The 13,713-nt window shown below is 37.9% G+C and overlaps 1 protein-coding gene across 1 annotated transcript; it reads right to left on the reverse strand.

The window, feature by feature from the left end:
• Positions 1-626: 626 nt before the first annotated feature.
• On the reverse strand, positions 627-13,459 carry cxcl12b (chemokine (C-X-C motif) ligand 12b (stromal cell-derived factor 1)). Its single transcript, XM_067581890.1, has 4 exons — positions 13,299-13,459; positions 10,707-10,824; positions 5,377-5,460; positions 627-3,555 (listed from the first exon to the last, which is right to left on the reverse strand). The coding sequence occupies exons 1-4, from the start codon at positions 13,363-13,365 to the stop codon at positions 3,516-3,518; spliced, it is 309 nt and encodes a 102-aa protein (XP_067437991.1). The 5' UTR covers positions 13,366-13,459; the 3' UTR covers positions 627-3,515.
• Positions 13,460-13,713: the final 254 nt, after the last annotated feature.

The raw sequence follows: 13,713 nt of genomic DNA on the forward strand, positions 1-13,713 counted from the left end.
TTTAGACTAACTAACTGTGTACGCTACCCACTCAGCACTAAATGAACAAGAGCCAAAATAAACAAGTGACTCGTGAAGAAAGTGGAACATCATCCAACAGGCTCAGACCTGGGTATTTTCCTCAGGAGTTTGTGGAACAAATCCAAGCTGAAAGGAGAGTGAATGTTGGAATTGAGTCGATTGGGCAGAAACATGAATCCAAATAAGTATGTAATTAGGCATTTGTTTGATAATAGGTTAGCGGTAACAACTTGATAAACTGGTTTGGTCCGTGTTTCTGTAAATTTGTGTTGGAATTTTCCTGGTCAAAAATCACCATATGTAGCTTTAAATAAATAAAAACAAACTCCATGTTTGACAGATAATTTATGATATAAAAAATCTCCCCCTCTAAAATAAACAATAATAATAAATAAAGACATGTACAAGTGATTTTATTTCATAGGACTTTATTGTAAAAAGTTTGAGTATCATAGGTAAAATATTGCCTCTTGGTTTACATTCAGTGAAAGTAATCCATATCAGGTATACGAAGGAAATGTGTCAAAAGCTGCCTCAAAAGACATAAAATTATTTCACATTGTCTCGGGGTCCAAAGTAGAACACATGCACCCAACTTTGACTAATTTATCGACACACTAGTAGCTGGTAAATGTGATGAACCTGAATGTGTTTTGACATGTCAAATTGTTGTGAATATTTAGTCGGGAACATACTTTCCGAACATTGTCTGTAAAAGGTCCAGTGGCATGTACGCCTGATGATAAAGGTGTTTGGCAGACACAAGTTGATCATGCTAAATGTTCTCTATAGGAACAATAGAGTGGCGCTGCAAGGGTTAAATATAAATGCACTTTAATTCTGTTTAGGCAAACTAAATATTAACATAAATCATTAATGAAAAAAATGCTCTTAACAGTGTAGTAAATACATATCTCATTAATTTACTTAATGGGAAATGGTAATAATGTTTTACTGTAATTGCCATAATTATCACATGATACAACAAGAAGGTTGAACTCTCAGAAGTAACAAATTAATAAACAATTAATTCATAAGCAAATTTAGGAGTGGATGGTGCTTTGAATGAACTCTCATAATGGATAAAATTAGAAGTTTATCATTAGATATCAGAACACTTTCAGTATATTTAGTAATGTGTTTAAACAAATTAGTATAATCATATAAAATTAATGGCCATTAACTTGTATTACATTAATGGGAAATGAATTACACTTACAGGATTATTGCACTACAGCTGTGAATTGATAGGATTATCACTATTAACCAGGCAGTCGGCAAACAGACCATGTAAAACAAAACAAAACAAAGAACCTAACAATGACCACCAGGACTTCCATAACAATTTTAAGGGGAAAAAAGGCCCTAATTTAGCGGCATTGGCGGCGGTTGAGTGAAATTGAAAAGAAAGCCCGTGGGGTGCTGGGAGTGTTCAAATTGAAAGCACATGTTGGTCGCTTGAATCTGAACTCAAAGGTTTTGTTCTGTTTTGGCTCAGTTGCTTTATTGACACATCATACATCAACCTCAGTAAAACTTTTAAAAAAAAGCAAATCATGTGTTTGACAGGGACGACTTGTGAGCTGAGCTGAACGGTTCCTGACTCTTGTAACGACTCAATGACAACAGATGTTGTTTTCAATCACTATGTGTTGGGCAGATTTTATTCAGTTCATGCATGATACTTCACAGATTGACTGATAAGGAAATACAATGGAGAGAACAACAAAACAGGAGGACAGTATTTCATTTGTTTGGCTATTTTTTTTTTTTTTTTAGCAAAATTATAAAAAAAAAAAAAAAACTGATAAAAGATCTTTGGAGGAGGGATGTATTGCATACTGTGTTGCATCACATTTGCAAACAAATCATTACAAATTACATGTGTAAAATATTGCATGAAACCTTAAAAATGAAAATTTAATACTGTTTCTTGCACTTTATGGAATAGCCTTCATTTAGTAGCTACCACCTACTTTATGTTGCATTAAAAAAGCATTTAGTAAGATTATACACAATATAAAAATAAAACAATTACATTTAAAATACACATTTGATAATAAAGTGGCTCAAATATATATATATTGTATATATATATATATATAAAAAAAGGATCATCAAACTTTCTTTTTGCCACCATGAACTGAACATTCCCTTTGTGACGTTTGTCAGTCAGCTGTTTTCTGTCACAATTTATTAGCTTTCCATTCCTACCAAGGACAGGTGTTGGTATGAAAATACTGCAGTTTAATTGCTCTGTTATTTTGATATATATTTACCCAGTCCCTTTGATAAGCTGTAAAAAACTAATTCCAACAAGTCAAGCAATCCAAGGAATTATGTTACAAAGTTATGTTTTTTGAAGTTCACAGGTTTCTTTAAGTTGAGTGTCTTACTGAATAAATATTTGGTCTCTATTTACTGATATGTTCAGTCAATAAAAAGCTGCATTGATAAGTGTTTCATTCCATTTTCAGTACAGTATGGCCTTAACTTAACATTAGCTTTATATTTTGTTTTTTTTATATCCAACAACAGCACCGTTTTGCAGACTGATGATTCTCTTGTTTTCTGACTGGCAAAAACAGAATTCAAGACACTGAGTCACAACAACCCTTCTTAAATCTTGCATAAAATAAACAGTGAAATCCATTAATATAAACCCATTATACTGAATATATAGCACCATAAGATCAGTGCTTGTTTCTTAGTAGTTTGTGTGAGCTTCTGTTTAGTTCCTGATGGTGCAGTCAGCTTCAAGACAATGCAAGAATTGTCCCATGATGCCTCCGTCCTGGAGTAATGCCACGTTCACTTCCTATCAGAAGAGGCTTTTACATTTGAGTCTGGAAAACTTACATCTTTTGTATCAGTATCAGTTATTCTCATCTGAATGAGAATAACTGATACATTTTACTTGGCCTATATAAATGACAATGTCTGGCCTATATATCAAAAGGACTTTCCAACAAAGTCCCAGTCATAATTCCTCCCAGGAGACTAATGAGAATATATTTCTTAGTCAGCAGCTCATATTTATAGTTAATCTGACATGAAGTGAAGGTGGCACTACCCACAAAGCCTTGTGTGTGAGACAGAAAGCTCAAATGGTCCCTTTATAGCTGCGTGAAGTAAGAAAATACTTTAAACAGACACACAGTTAGTTCATGTGAAGCACATTCAAATACACTTTCTCTCTCTTGTGTCAATCACCCAGCACTCACACTCTTATATTTGACATCGACATGTGTCCCATCATTCCCAGGGGCAAGGTGTAATTGCACTTGGTGCTAACGTGGAGGGTTGACTGGTGGGTGTCCAGAGGGCCCGGCGGCGGTGCTGGGGATGGCACAGTTTGGCGGTGAAGTGCTGGTTCCACAAGCGGTCCAGAAAGGTGGACGGGTACATACAGCGTGTTTACATACATCCAGAGCAGTGGTAGGGAGGTATACAGGTTCAACCTGAGGATGCCTGACGACGTACATCCCCTGATTTTAGTTCTTCTTGTTATTGCGTCTTCTGGATTTCTTCACCCTGGAGAGAGATTGATAGGGGTAAGATTTCATTAGACTGAGAAGAGAAAAAAATCAGAAGGTCACAATTTATATTCTTTAACTGGACTTGATGGAAAAATATTCTCTGAATATGTAATATAAAATTAAATCCAGTTTAATGATGGATTATAAACAAACATGGATGGATATCTTGCAGTTTGAAGAGCTAAATTTAACCCACAAATGTCAGTCGATGATAGTTAGTCTGGCTAACAGCTAAACATTTAGTTAACCACTTGAATCCTTATGTTTCCAGTATTTCTTTAAACTTTTTGGATGTTTGGAAACCTTGTTATCTGGACTAAAATTAAATTTGTTTGGGTTTGAAGAATGTTTGTCAGTACAACAAGGATTTTGAATGAGCTTAATTAAAAGATTTTTATGATGCATACTGTTGAAAATATATTGGGAAGCCTTTAGGAAGAGTAAAGGTTATACGGAGATTATTAAGCATCTTAATAGAAGATCTGAAAATACAGCAGGGCACTGATGAAAAGAGTGTACATGCAGTCATGGTGCTGTTTTTATAGGTGAACCTCATTAGATAAATGTAATTTATGTGCAACTGTAACTGAACATGAAAAAAGGTGATACTGACAAAGGGCCATGCTAAAAAAACTTATAAACAAAGGTTTAAAATGAGAATAATTTAGGTCGTGATTTCCTTTGTGATGACGTATACACATATACATTCTTGCAAGCAACGTATTTCTTATGCATGTACAGGGTGCATCTGACTCCTATCATAAGCATCTATAAAGTGCAAGCACATTTATATTAACACACTTAATGTTCCCATGTTGAACCTTGTAACTACAGTTGTAATCGTTTTCATGCATTCACACATTTTTACACTCAAAGTGCCTGGTGGAAAAGCTTCAAAATTAGGTTGCTTCTCAACCGAAACACTGGAAATGTTCTGCTGAATACTTGATTCTCATATACAGTAGGTGTTGAGACACTTCCAGTATTCTGAATATTAGAGGTTGAGGTTTCAGGAGGCAACAATTGGCTTTAATGAACTGTGATAACTCCAACACCAGAACTGCAGCATTTTCTTAAAATGATGTATTCATACTGAGGCAATTAACAATATCTTGTAAATCCTCATAAATTGCTTTATTGTTTGTATTCACATTGTGCACTTTAAGTGTTTATGGTGTTTTAAGAAGCAGACATGCAGCCTGGCGATAATCACGGCCAGATATACTGGGAACATTTTTTTTAAATGGGGAATGGGCACATTTTAACTGCATAGCTCATTAAAAACTGAGGGAGCTGCTGCAGTTTTTTTTATCATGAACGTTTTTCTCTCACAGTGTTGCTCTTAAACCACGACAACTCTGTGCATTATGTGCAACTAGTGATGATAATTATGTGGAAAATGCCTTTAAAAAAGTTAAAAACACAGTTTGTGTTTAGGTGCATTAATTACTGTGAGCGAGCTGACAGGGTAAAAAATGATGAACACAATGATGCGTTTGGTTCTCTCACAGTCTCGGCTGAAGTCTCAGACATATGGTTGTGAGAAAGAAGGAAGCAGAGATACCAGTGGCAGATTTATCACCATTCTTACTTGATGCTAATAATTTCACAGATGATAACTCAGCTTCTTACATCAACCAAGTCAGCGATATCAGAGAGTAATTGTCAGCAAGACGCTGAGAAATGGCCACATTTAACAGTGGTTTATTTCTTCTTTGCAAGCTCTAAACTCAGCTGAGAAGAGTGCTGTATTTCATTTCTGTCCTTGTCAGCGATGCTTGTGTCTGCTCAGAGAGAGAGGGAGTTTTTTTCTTACTTGTTAATGGCGTTCTTTAAGTACTGCTGCAGCCACTTGGTCTCCGGGTTGATGCAAACTTCCCTGTTGCTCTTCAGTTTGGCACTGTTGGAGAAAAAAAAAGCAGAATTTGACGGATTAGACGCCACATTCTCTGTAATTTTTCTAAAATGTCTCGACTTTGTAATCACAGGATGAGTTGTACTGTCAAAACAGGATAATCCCATTTTGCAACGCAGGCTTTTTTTTTTTTTTTTTACACTCCCCACTTTGTATTAATGCTTTTTATTTTCACCTATAAATAATAGCAGGGGCAAGAGGAGCAGGGATACAAAAAAAAGTATTTGAGTCTAATCCAAACTCACATGTAATAAATCAGGTTCAAGGATATGCACTAGAGAGCATTTTCACCTCTGGGCTTCCTTTGTAGCCGAGCATCCGGTGGTGGTGTACAGTTAGAGATGCTATCTACTTTATTAGCTGTGTGGTCAACCAAACTGTAACATGACCTCTCAGTAACCTCGACTGGCATTTTAATTAACGCTGATCCTTAAAGATGCTCATTTAAGTTCCTTAGTTGGTCCTATTGGTAAACATAGACATGCAAAACCACTGGAATGCCCCTTTAAACTTAAAGGCGCCATAAGCAACATTTATAATTCCCTAAAGCACTATAAAGATTATGTTATGGAGGAGCTCTCAAAATGCTGTATTAAGAATGATGTACCTATTGTATATGTCTTTATTTTTATCTGTGGCTAATAAATCACAATAACATCCTTTTTTTTCTCTTTTTTTTTTTTGAAAGCACATTTCAATAATAGCAAGTTAATCTCCAAAACCTCCGGAACATCTTAAAACACATCTCAGTTAAAACCAGAGGATTACTGCTTCTAACAAACTGTCACCTTAATGCCAAGAGTTAAAGATCTCACTGTGGCTGCTTAATTTAACATTAACTAACTTGCATTATCTCAGATAAAAAGACACCAAAATTATTATAATTATAACAAAATAAAAATATCTCCTACATTTACGGCACGGCGCAGCTGAAACGACCACAACATGTCAGGATAATATTTGATAGTGTTTATGAAGGCTGAGCTCAGAAACACCTCAGCTAAGCTCTAAAAACTTCAGCACATCCTATAACACATCCAAGCTGAAAAAACCAGAGGATTACTGCACATAACAGGCTGTCACCCTCCAGTCAGCGGTGAAAAATCACAGCTCTCTGTTTCCACTCAGGCACAGCTGGAAGGAAGGCACACAACACGGATCACACTCTACTGTACCTTGTAAAGCTGTCTAAACGCTGCACACAAAACAACTCAACACACAGTTCGATGTTGACTTTGTATCCGGGGAAGGCATTTTGATGGGCGAACACTGATGTTGCCTTAAATTAGGTTAATTATTATGGGATAAATCTCATGTTACACATCAAAAGGTATAACAATTCTTTTAGGACACTGGAAAACAGCTAAAGCTGGAGTTGTAAGAGAGTTTATCTGTAATATTTATTTATAAAAGAAGGCCTGTTTAAATCACTATCACTATTATCTCAGTATGTTGTTTTAATGGGATATTTAGGTTGTTTCTGGGATTAAATCTTTTACATGATTGCATCAGAAATTTTATTCATGATTGCATTTCTGTTTAATTCTGATTTGTGGGATATTTTGTGTAATCTGTCTGTCTGTTTTTTATATTCTTTGTCTTTAATTCAGTGTTATTTCAGTGTTATTACCCTTGAAAATGTTTTATTTAAACTCAGTGAGACTTTCCTGGTTAAAGAAAGGTTAAATTCATAAAAGAAAATGTTATTTTTTGTTGCCCCTGCTGAGTGTGAATTTTGAAATTGTCCTTTTTTTCTCCTTTTTTCAAAACTAAACAAACACTACCATTTTGTGTGTTGAGTGTTATTTATTTTAACATGTGAAAATATGAATTCTCCTCCATGCTTGGAGAAAATTGAGATTTTTTTGCCTCAGCAGTCGATTGATTGTGTTTGCTGGTGAGGATGGGTATTATACGCTCTGTAAGACTGAAGCAGGAGCTGCTGGGACGTCAGAATGATTCCAGTTAATGATGAACTGTGTTGCGGTTTACGGAGAGTGCGAGTGGTGTCTGCGCCAAATATTTAGGAGAGGATTTGTACTGACACAGCTGGTCAAGTTTCAGATGCGGTGGGGCGAGTGGGGGGGGGGAGCATCCAGCGGGATCTTGCACAGGCCTGGCGGCAGGATGAAGTGACTGAGGAGGCCGTTAAAAATTGCAAGGGGGCAGTTTTTTTCATTTAAAAAAAAATTGGTTGATTTAAACACGCAATAGCCTCCGAAAGGCTAAATAACAACAACATAAGGCTACTTTTTCAAAATTGAAGAAAACATACACAATCAGAGCACTCACATAAGGATATTTTTTTGAATAAATGAATGATTCTCTGTCAAAATCAGCAGCAGCTTTAAAATTTAAATTTTGTTTTTATCATGTCATATGTGGCGCTCGCACCCCCTACACACAATAAACAGCACTGTCCGTGGTTCTGAAACAACAGCAACACTATCCATTGTTCTGAAATAAACGATAGCCAAATGTATCTCGGCCAATAAGTTTATTGTTTTTGCTATTTTTCTATAGATACATATAGCTTGAACAGAGGGGGCTAAACCTTCTTAAGACCCTCTTGGTGCTGGGCTACACCCCCCTCCAAACATGTGGATCTCACACCTCGGCGGCAAAAGGTCGTGTATGAGAGTTAACAACTTAGAGGTGTAGCGCCTCACTGCTCCTCTTTCTCCTCCCTCCATCTCTCCATCACACAACTCTGCAAATTTAAACACATTCCTCTCCACCTCAAACTGCTTTCTGAACCTTTAATATGCCACCTCCCCAATTCCTCACCTCATTTAGATACGCACACACACACAAGCAAATGAGCAAATGGCCTCTGAACTTAAAAGAGTAGCTCAGGAGCATCAATCCAAGCATCAGCCTCAAATCCCTCAAACTAACATGTGAGTCAGCAGGCCAAACAGCTAAGTAACTGGATCTGTGTTTGCTTTTCCTCTTGGGATGTCGCCTTCTTCCCCTCCTCTTTTATTTTATTAGGGGTGGTCAGCTCATCCGCTCGGGAGCTCTCTGCTGTTTTGATGTGTCTCCCTTCATCCTGTTTATCTGTCTGCTTGTCTGGCCGACCAACTGAGAGCCTAAACCCTAATTGACTTGGCTGGAATTTGAGGGCCGGAGTTCCACAACCAGCAGGTAGTAATTACTTCACAGCAAGTTAATACCAACAGCATGCTGGGACGGGTGGGGGGGTGGGATGGGGGCACACAGTGGGACACTGGGGGGTTGGGGATTGGGGGGCAAAGGCGGTATAGTGTTACTGGCTCCCTTTCATCTGCCTCAATAGAGATATCAGAGCAGCGCTGTGCATTTCCCTCCTGTGGCTCTGCGGCCTCCTCGTCTAAATGACTTCTTGACTCCTCTGGCAGTTTTCTGGAAAGAGGTTAGGGGGAGTTTGTGGCCTGGCCGGAGCGCTGTGTGTCCTCTCTGACCTTTTGCCATTCAGTCACCCCTTCCAACAGTCACCAGCCCCCGCTCCTTCTTGGCAGAAGCCCCACAGCCTTTTAGCCTTTTGGCTGTGAAGCTTCTGCTATCCCTTTTTCTATAGCAAACAAATGAATGAGGCTTTTTAGTTAATGTGTTCCAGACCAGTGACATTATACTCAATTTACTGCGTATGAGGCGGGAAATTAAAAAAAAAAAAGAATGGATAAGGGACACGGGGGGTCAGCAGAAACACAAAGGTAATCACTTTGACCCTTAATTATTGCTTCCTTTGCAAAACATAAATGGCCCCCTTGAGCTCTGGCCGTCACTGCTTTCCTCTTTCTGAGTATATCGTGTTGTTTTAAACTCAGGCCGCTCATTCAGGAAAGAATAGAGGGATATTCACACTATACTTCACACATCTACTCTCAATCGCTTTCATTCATGCGTTGATATTTTATATTTTATGCCAAATAGGAGGAAAAGTGAGGGGAATGGGTAAACATGAAAGGGAAAAAAATCAAGGACTAGGCCTATAACCTATAGACAAGAATATGTCTCGTGACAGATATCAAAATTGTGGCGCTATTAATAACAGTTTAATAAAGACAATTCGATTAATTAAATAGATTCGATAATAGATTAGATCAGAAAAAGATATCAGCACAATAATCTACGTTTTAACAGAAAGAGGCTCAAAAAAGGGCCGTCGGCTCAGGTAGACTGCAAATCAGCTAACGATGCAAAAATGTCTTTTTTTAGGACATTATTTTAGTGGATTTGAATATATATTTTATATATTTTCTCTGCATTTTTATGGTGTTGTTTGATTGACAGATGACGAGTTTTGGTTGCTCACTAATGTTAGCACATCTCCAGCTAAAACTGCTGATTATTGACAATCTCTGTCCTTAAATCCTTTATTATACAATGTATGTGTGCATATGTGTGAGTGTGTTTTACTAAATAAATGTTCTAATATATGAAATATTTTAGTTGCCATTGGATACATGTGGATAATTATTCCTGTGAATACTCCTTTAGTGTTCTTGCAGTGCTCCTGTTATTGTCATCATTTAGTACATCACCACTCATTATGTTCATAAAGGTTCCCTGCACCCACATTCACTTTTTCTCTGCATGTCACCATACAGACGTCCAGGGTGAGAGAGCACACTCACTCATACGGTAGAGATATCAAATACCGTATGATGAGATCAGATAGATCCCACTCGTCACGTTGCAGTCATCATATTACATAACCGCTACTTCTGGTAGTTTAAATAAAACTCAACAACTGATTTCAACACACAAGGCTTCAGGATGTTGCATTCAGCCACGTAATCGAGGAGGCTTCATGTCCAGCAGAGCACTTCACCCAATGAGGATCAGCCACAGACCAGCCAGCACACTATTTCATACTTATGCGTGAGCATCCAGTTAAAACAAAGATTTCATTTGTTAGTGAGTCTGACCAGCTGGATGAACCTTTTGTTTATGGAGAGTGGCCATGGTCTTTGCGGCATTATATTTTTGCATAGCTAGGAAATTGGCCAAAAGGCTGCAAAATACCAGAAGCTTGACTTCACTTTGAAAAGCAGCTCTGATGTGAAACTCATGACAATTTGTTTACTTCACTGTTTGCTTCCTGAAGCACTGCAAATGAATCTACGTGAGGAAATCCATATGCATATATAAGTGAGTCATCATTTAAATAATCATCCGACATTGACATCAGCAAAACACATTTCTTCAAGTTAATTGCGACCATAATTTTGGACTCATTGACTTACATGACTTGGAAGGGGCAGTTGGGTGTGTGGAGAAACTTGAGCTCTTTGATGGACCGCTGAGGAACCGTGTTGAGGGTGGAACGACACCAGCAGCGCTCCACCAGACTGATGGGCTTGGCTGCAAACACACAAGATCAGTGTGAGTGTAACAGGCATAAGTAAAAGAATATGTGAAATATGTAAATTGTGGAAATAAAGTATAATTTCAGCTGTTCAGCTCAGGCATTGACATGATGATGCTGCTCAAGGTTCTCAGCATAGTTTCTGCTAAACAAATATATTGAACAAGGCACATTTCAGTTTTGATTCACTTTATGGTTTTAACCCAAGCTTAAGATGGACAAAGTTATATAGATCTTCACACCTTAAATAGTGTGCAAGCGACAAAATGTAGCAGAAATCAGACTTCACAATACAATACTGTTAACCTGGTGAAGAAAACTGATCTCAGTGTAAAGGTTTTGATCATATTTAAGCATGTTAAATACTGTATAGAACTCATTATATATATATATTAAAGCCTGTTGAATACAAATATATTATCGCTTACTGTAACTAAAAAATAAGGAAATAAATTAATTAAATGATTATGCTGTTCAGTCACTGCTAAATGGTAAAAATGTTTTATTTCTCATTGAGAAGGATCACTGTGGTTCATATGAGGGTTTAAATATTTAGATCACCATCAATTAAAGTCCTAATTCAAATACAGTCAGACATCTCAGTAGTGATTATACGCATCACTTCCCTCAGTGGACAAATTAAAAGCATGTTTAATCTACTGTAACAAGTCTTTACAAGGCATGGGAACGTATGAGTTTACCTGCTATTGCCCTGAACAACATGTTCATTAAAAAGAGATTAGCCCTTTCTCTCTCATACTCACACACACACACACACACACACACACACACACACACACACACACGCACACACACACGCAGAATTTTAGCTTTTCACTCCCAAAGCATTCACCCTGACCACTCTAATGGAGAAGGGTCCTCAACATTCAATTTCCAATATTCCCCTTCTTTTATGAGGGAGTACTCAGACAGCATCCAGAGCCTCTATGGAAATCACATCAAGTACATTCTTAAAATGATTACAAATCACCCCTGTGCCTCCGTGGAGGTTTGTGGGGTCCCAGTGCACCACAGATGCACGCTAATAACTCTAAACACACAAAATTACAAACTGATTATACTTATTGCCTTTTTTAAAAATACAGCTTGTAGATTTTCCAAAGAAATTATGGTTGTAAAAATGTCAGAAAAGAAGATGAAAGGAACCACTGTGCTTATAAAACTGAAAATGAATTAAGAATCCATCCAAATAGTCTTAATGGTTTAGTGCCTCACTTTATATATTACTTACAATGGGTTGAGGCTGCAGTGTGTTTCAAGAAATCATCAAGAGTCAGGGAGCAGATGTTGATTTTGAAGATATTTTGCAACAACTCATTCTTTCTATCAACCATTTCCTTGCCCAGATAAACACCAATTAACAAAATCAAATTCATCGAGTGTAACTAACAGACCTTTATTCTGGGGTTCAACACGTTCCTATTTATATGCATGTTTATAATGTAACACCAAATGTCCTGCCACAAATGGCTAAATCCAAGTAATATCAGCCTAATGATTCACACCCATTCAGGGTCTTTTCTCATGCAAACTAAAGGGATCATTATGCAGCAAGCAGCACAAGGGCCAGAAGCGAGCATCCACTGCTATCACCACCGCATTGTTTATCCCTAATTAGAAACTAATTAAAAGAAAGCACAGAGAAAAGGCAAATACACACATTTAGATCTAACTCTTTAATATGCAATCAGGGGTCTCACTTGGGTCGAAACAACAAGTTTAGCATAACGCAGGCAGGCGACTCGACACCCTGGCGTGTCTCCTACCAAGTAACATACGGGGAGGCTAATGTGGGGTCACTGTGGAAACTGCATCAGATAAATGAAGGATTTTACTGAATAAAATCATTACTCGTAACATTTTTGCCTGATTTCTTTTATAAAGAATATCCTTTCAATGTTACAAAGTTTCAATAATGATGCAAAGTTGTTATTTCATATTTATGAATCATTTTGTAATAAAAGTTTACTTTTTGCTAATAATTTCTCCATGTCTGAGAAATCCTTATGAACAAAACAAAATCAAAGCAGGGTATAGAAGTGCTGGAGTCTGTAACAAGAGATTTGTCATCAGGTACCTTTCCTCTCTGCAACAAATCAAACTCATCCACCATCAAGCCATAAAAGTTTAGATAAATAAAACTTGAAAAAGAACAATCAGCAACACCAAAACTCCACTTTTCAGATAATAAAAAAGAAGTTAAAACATGAAGCCAGAAGGATTTGAGACATTCAGCTGCTTTCTATTACAGTCTGAATCCTGAAATTTAAAAAAAGGTCCAACATAATCAAGATTACAAACAAGCTGAACGTCAGAATCCTCAGCATCCAGACCATCAAAGCAATAAAAATCCCTTCCCTACATTTAAAGCATCTCCTGTCAAAACCCTCAAAGATGATCAAACCAACAAACTATCTCAACTAAAAAAAGTTTAAACTCCTGAACTCACCGTCAGAGGTTGGTATGCGTGTGGCCACGGCCAGCAGAGCCATCAGTGCCAGAAGTTTGACATCCATGGTGGTGAGCAATCAGGCTGCAGGAGGGCTGCTCTCTCTCTCTCTGCTACAGTCCAGGGCACAACTGTGACCGCCAGCTCCGCTCTGCGCTGTGTTAAATCTTCAGATGGAAGAGAGAGAGAGTGAGTGAGGAAGAGAGGGAGGGAGGGAGGGAGGGAGGGAGTCCTAACTTTCTCAGGAGGGAGGGGGGTCCCAGCATGAGAGGAGAGAGGAGAGGAGAGAGGAGGTGAGAGGAGGGGAGGAGAAGGAGGGAGGGGAGGAGAAGGAGGGAGCAGCGGCGAGTCAGTAGAGACTTCCTCGATTGTTAATGTGTTGGCTGGGAATCAAGGAGAAAGTCTGAGGAGAATT

This window comes from Thunnus thynnus, chromosome 3 (assembly GCF_963924715.1).
Source record: "Thunnus thynnus chromosome 3, fThuThy2.1, whole genome shotgun sequence".
NCBI lineage: Eukaryota > Metazoa > Chordata > Actinopteri > Scombriformes > Scombridae > Thunnus > Thunnus thynnus.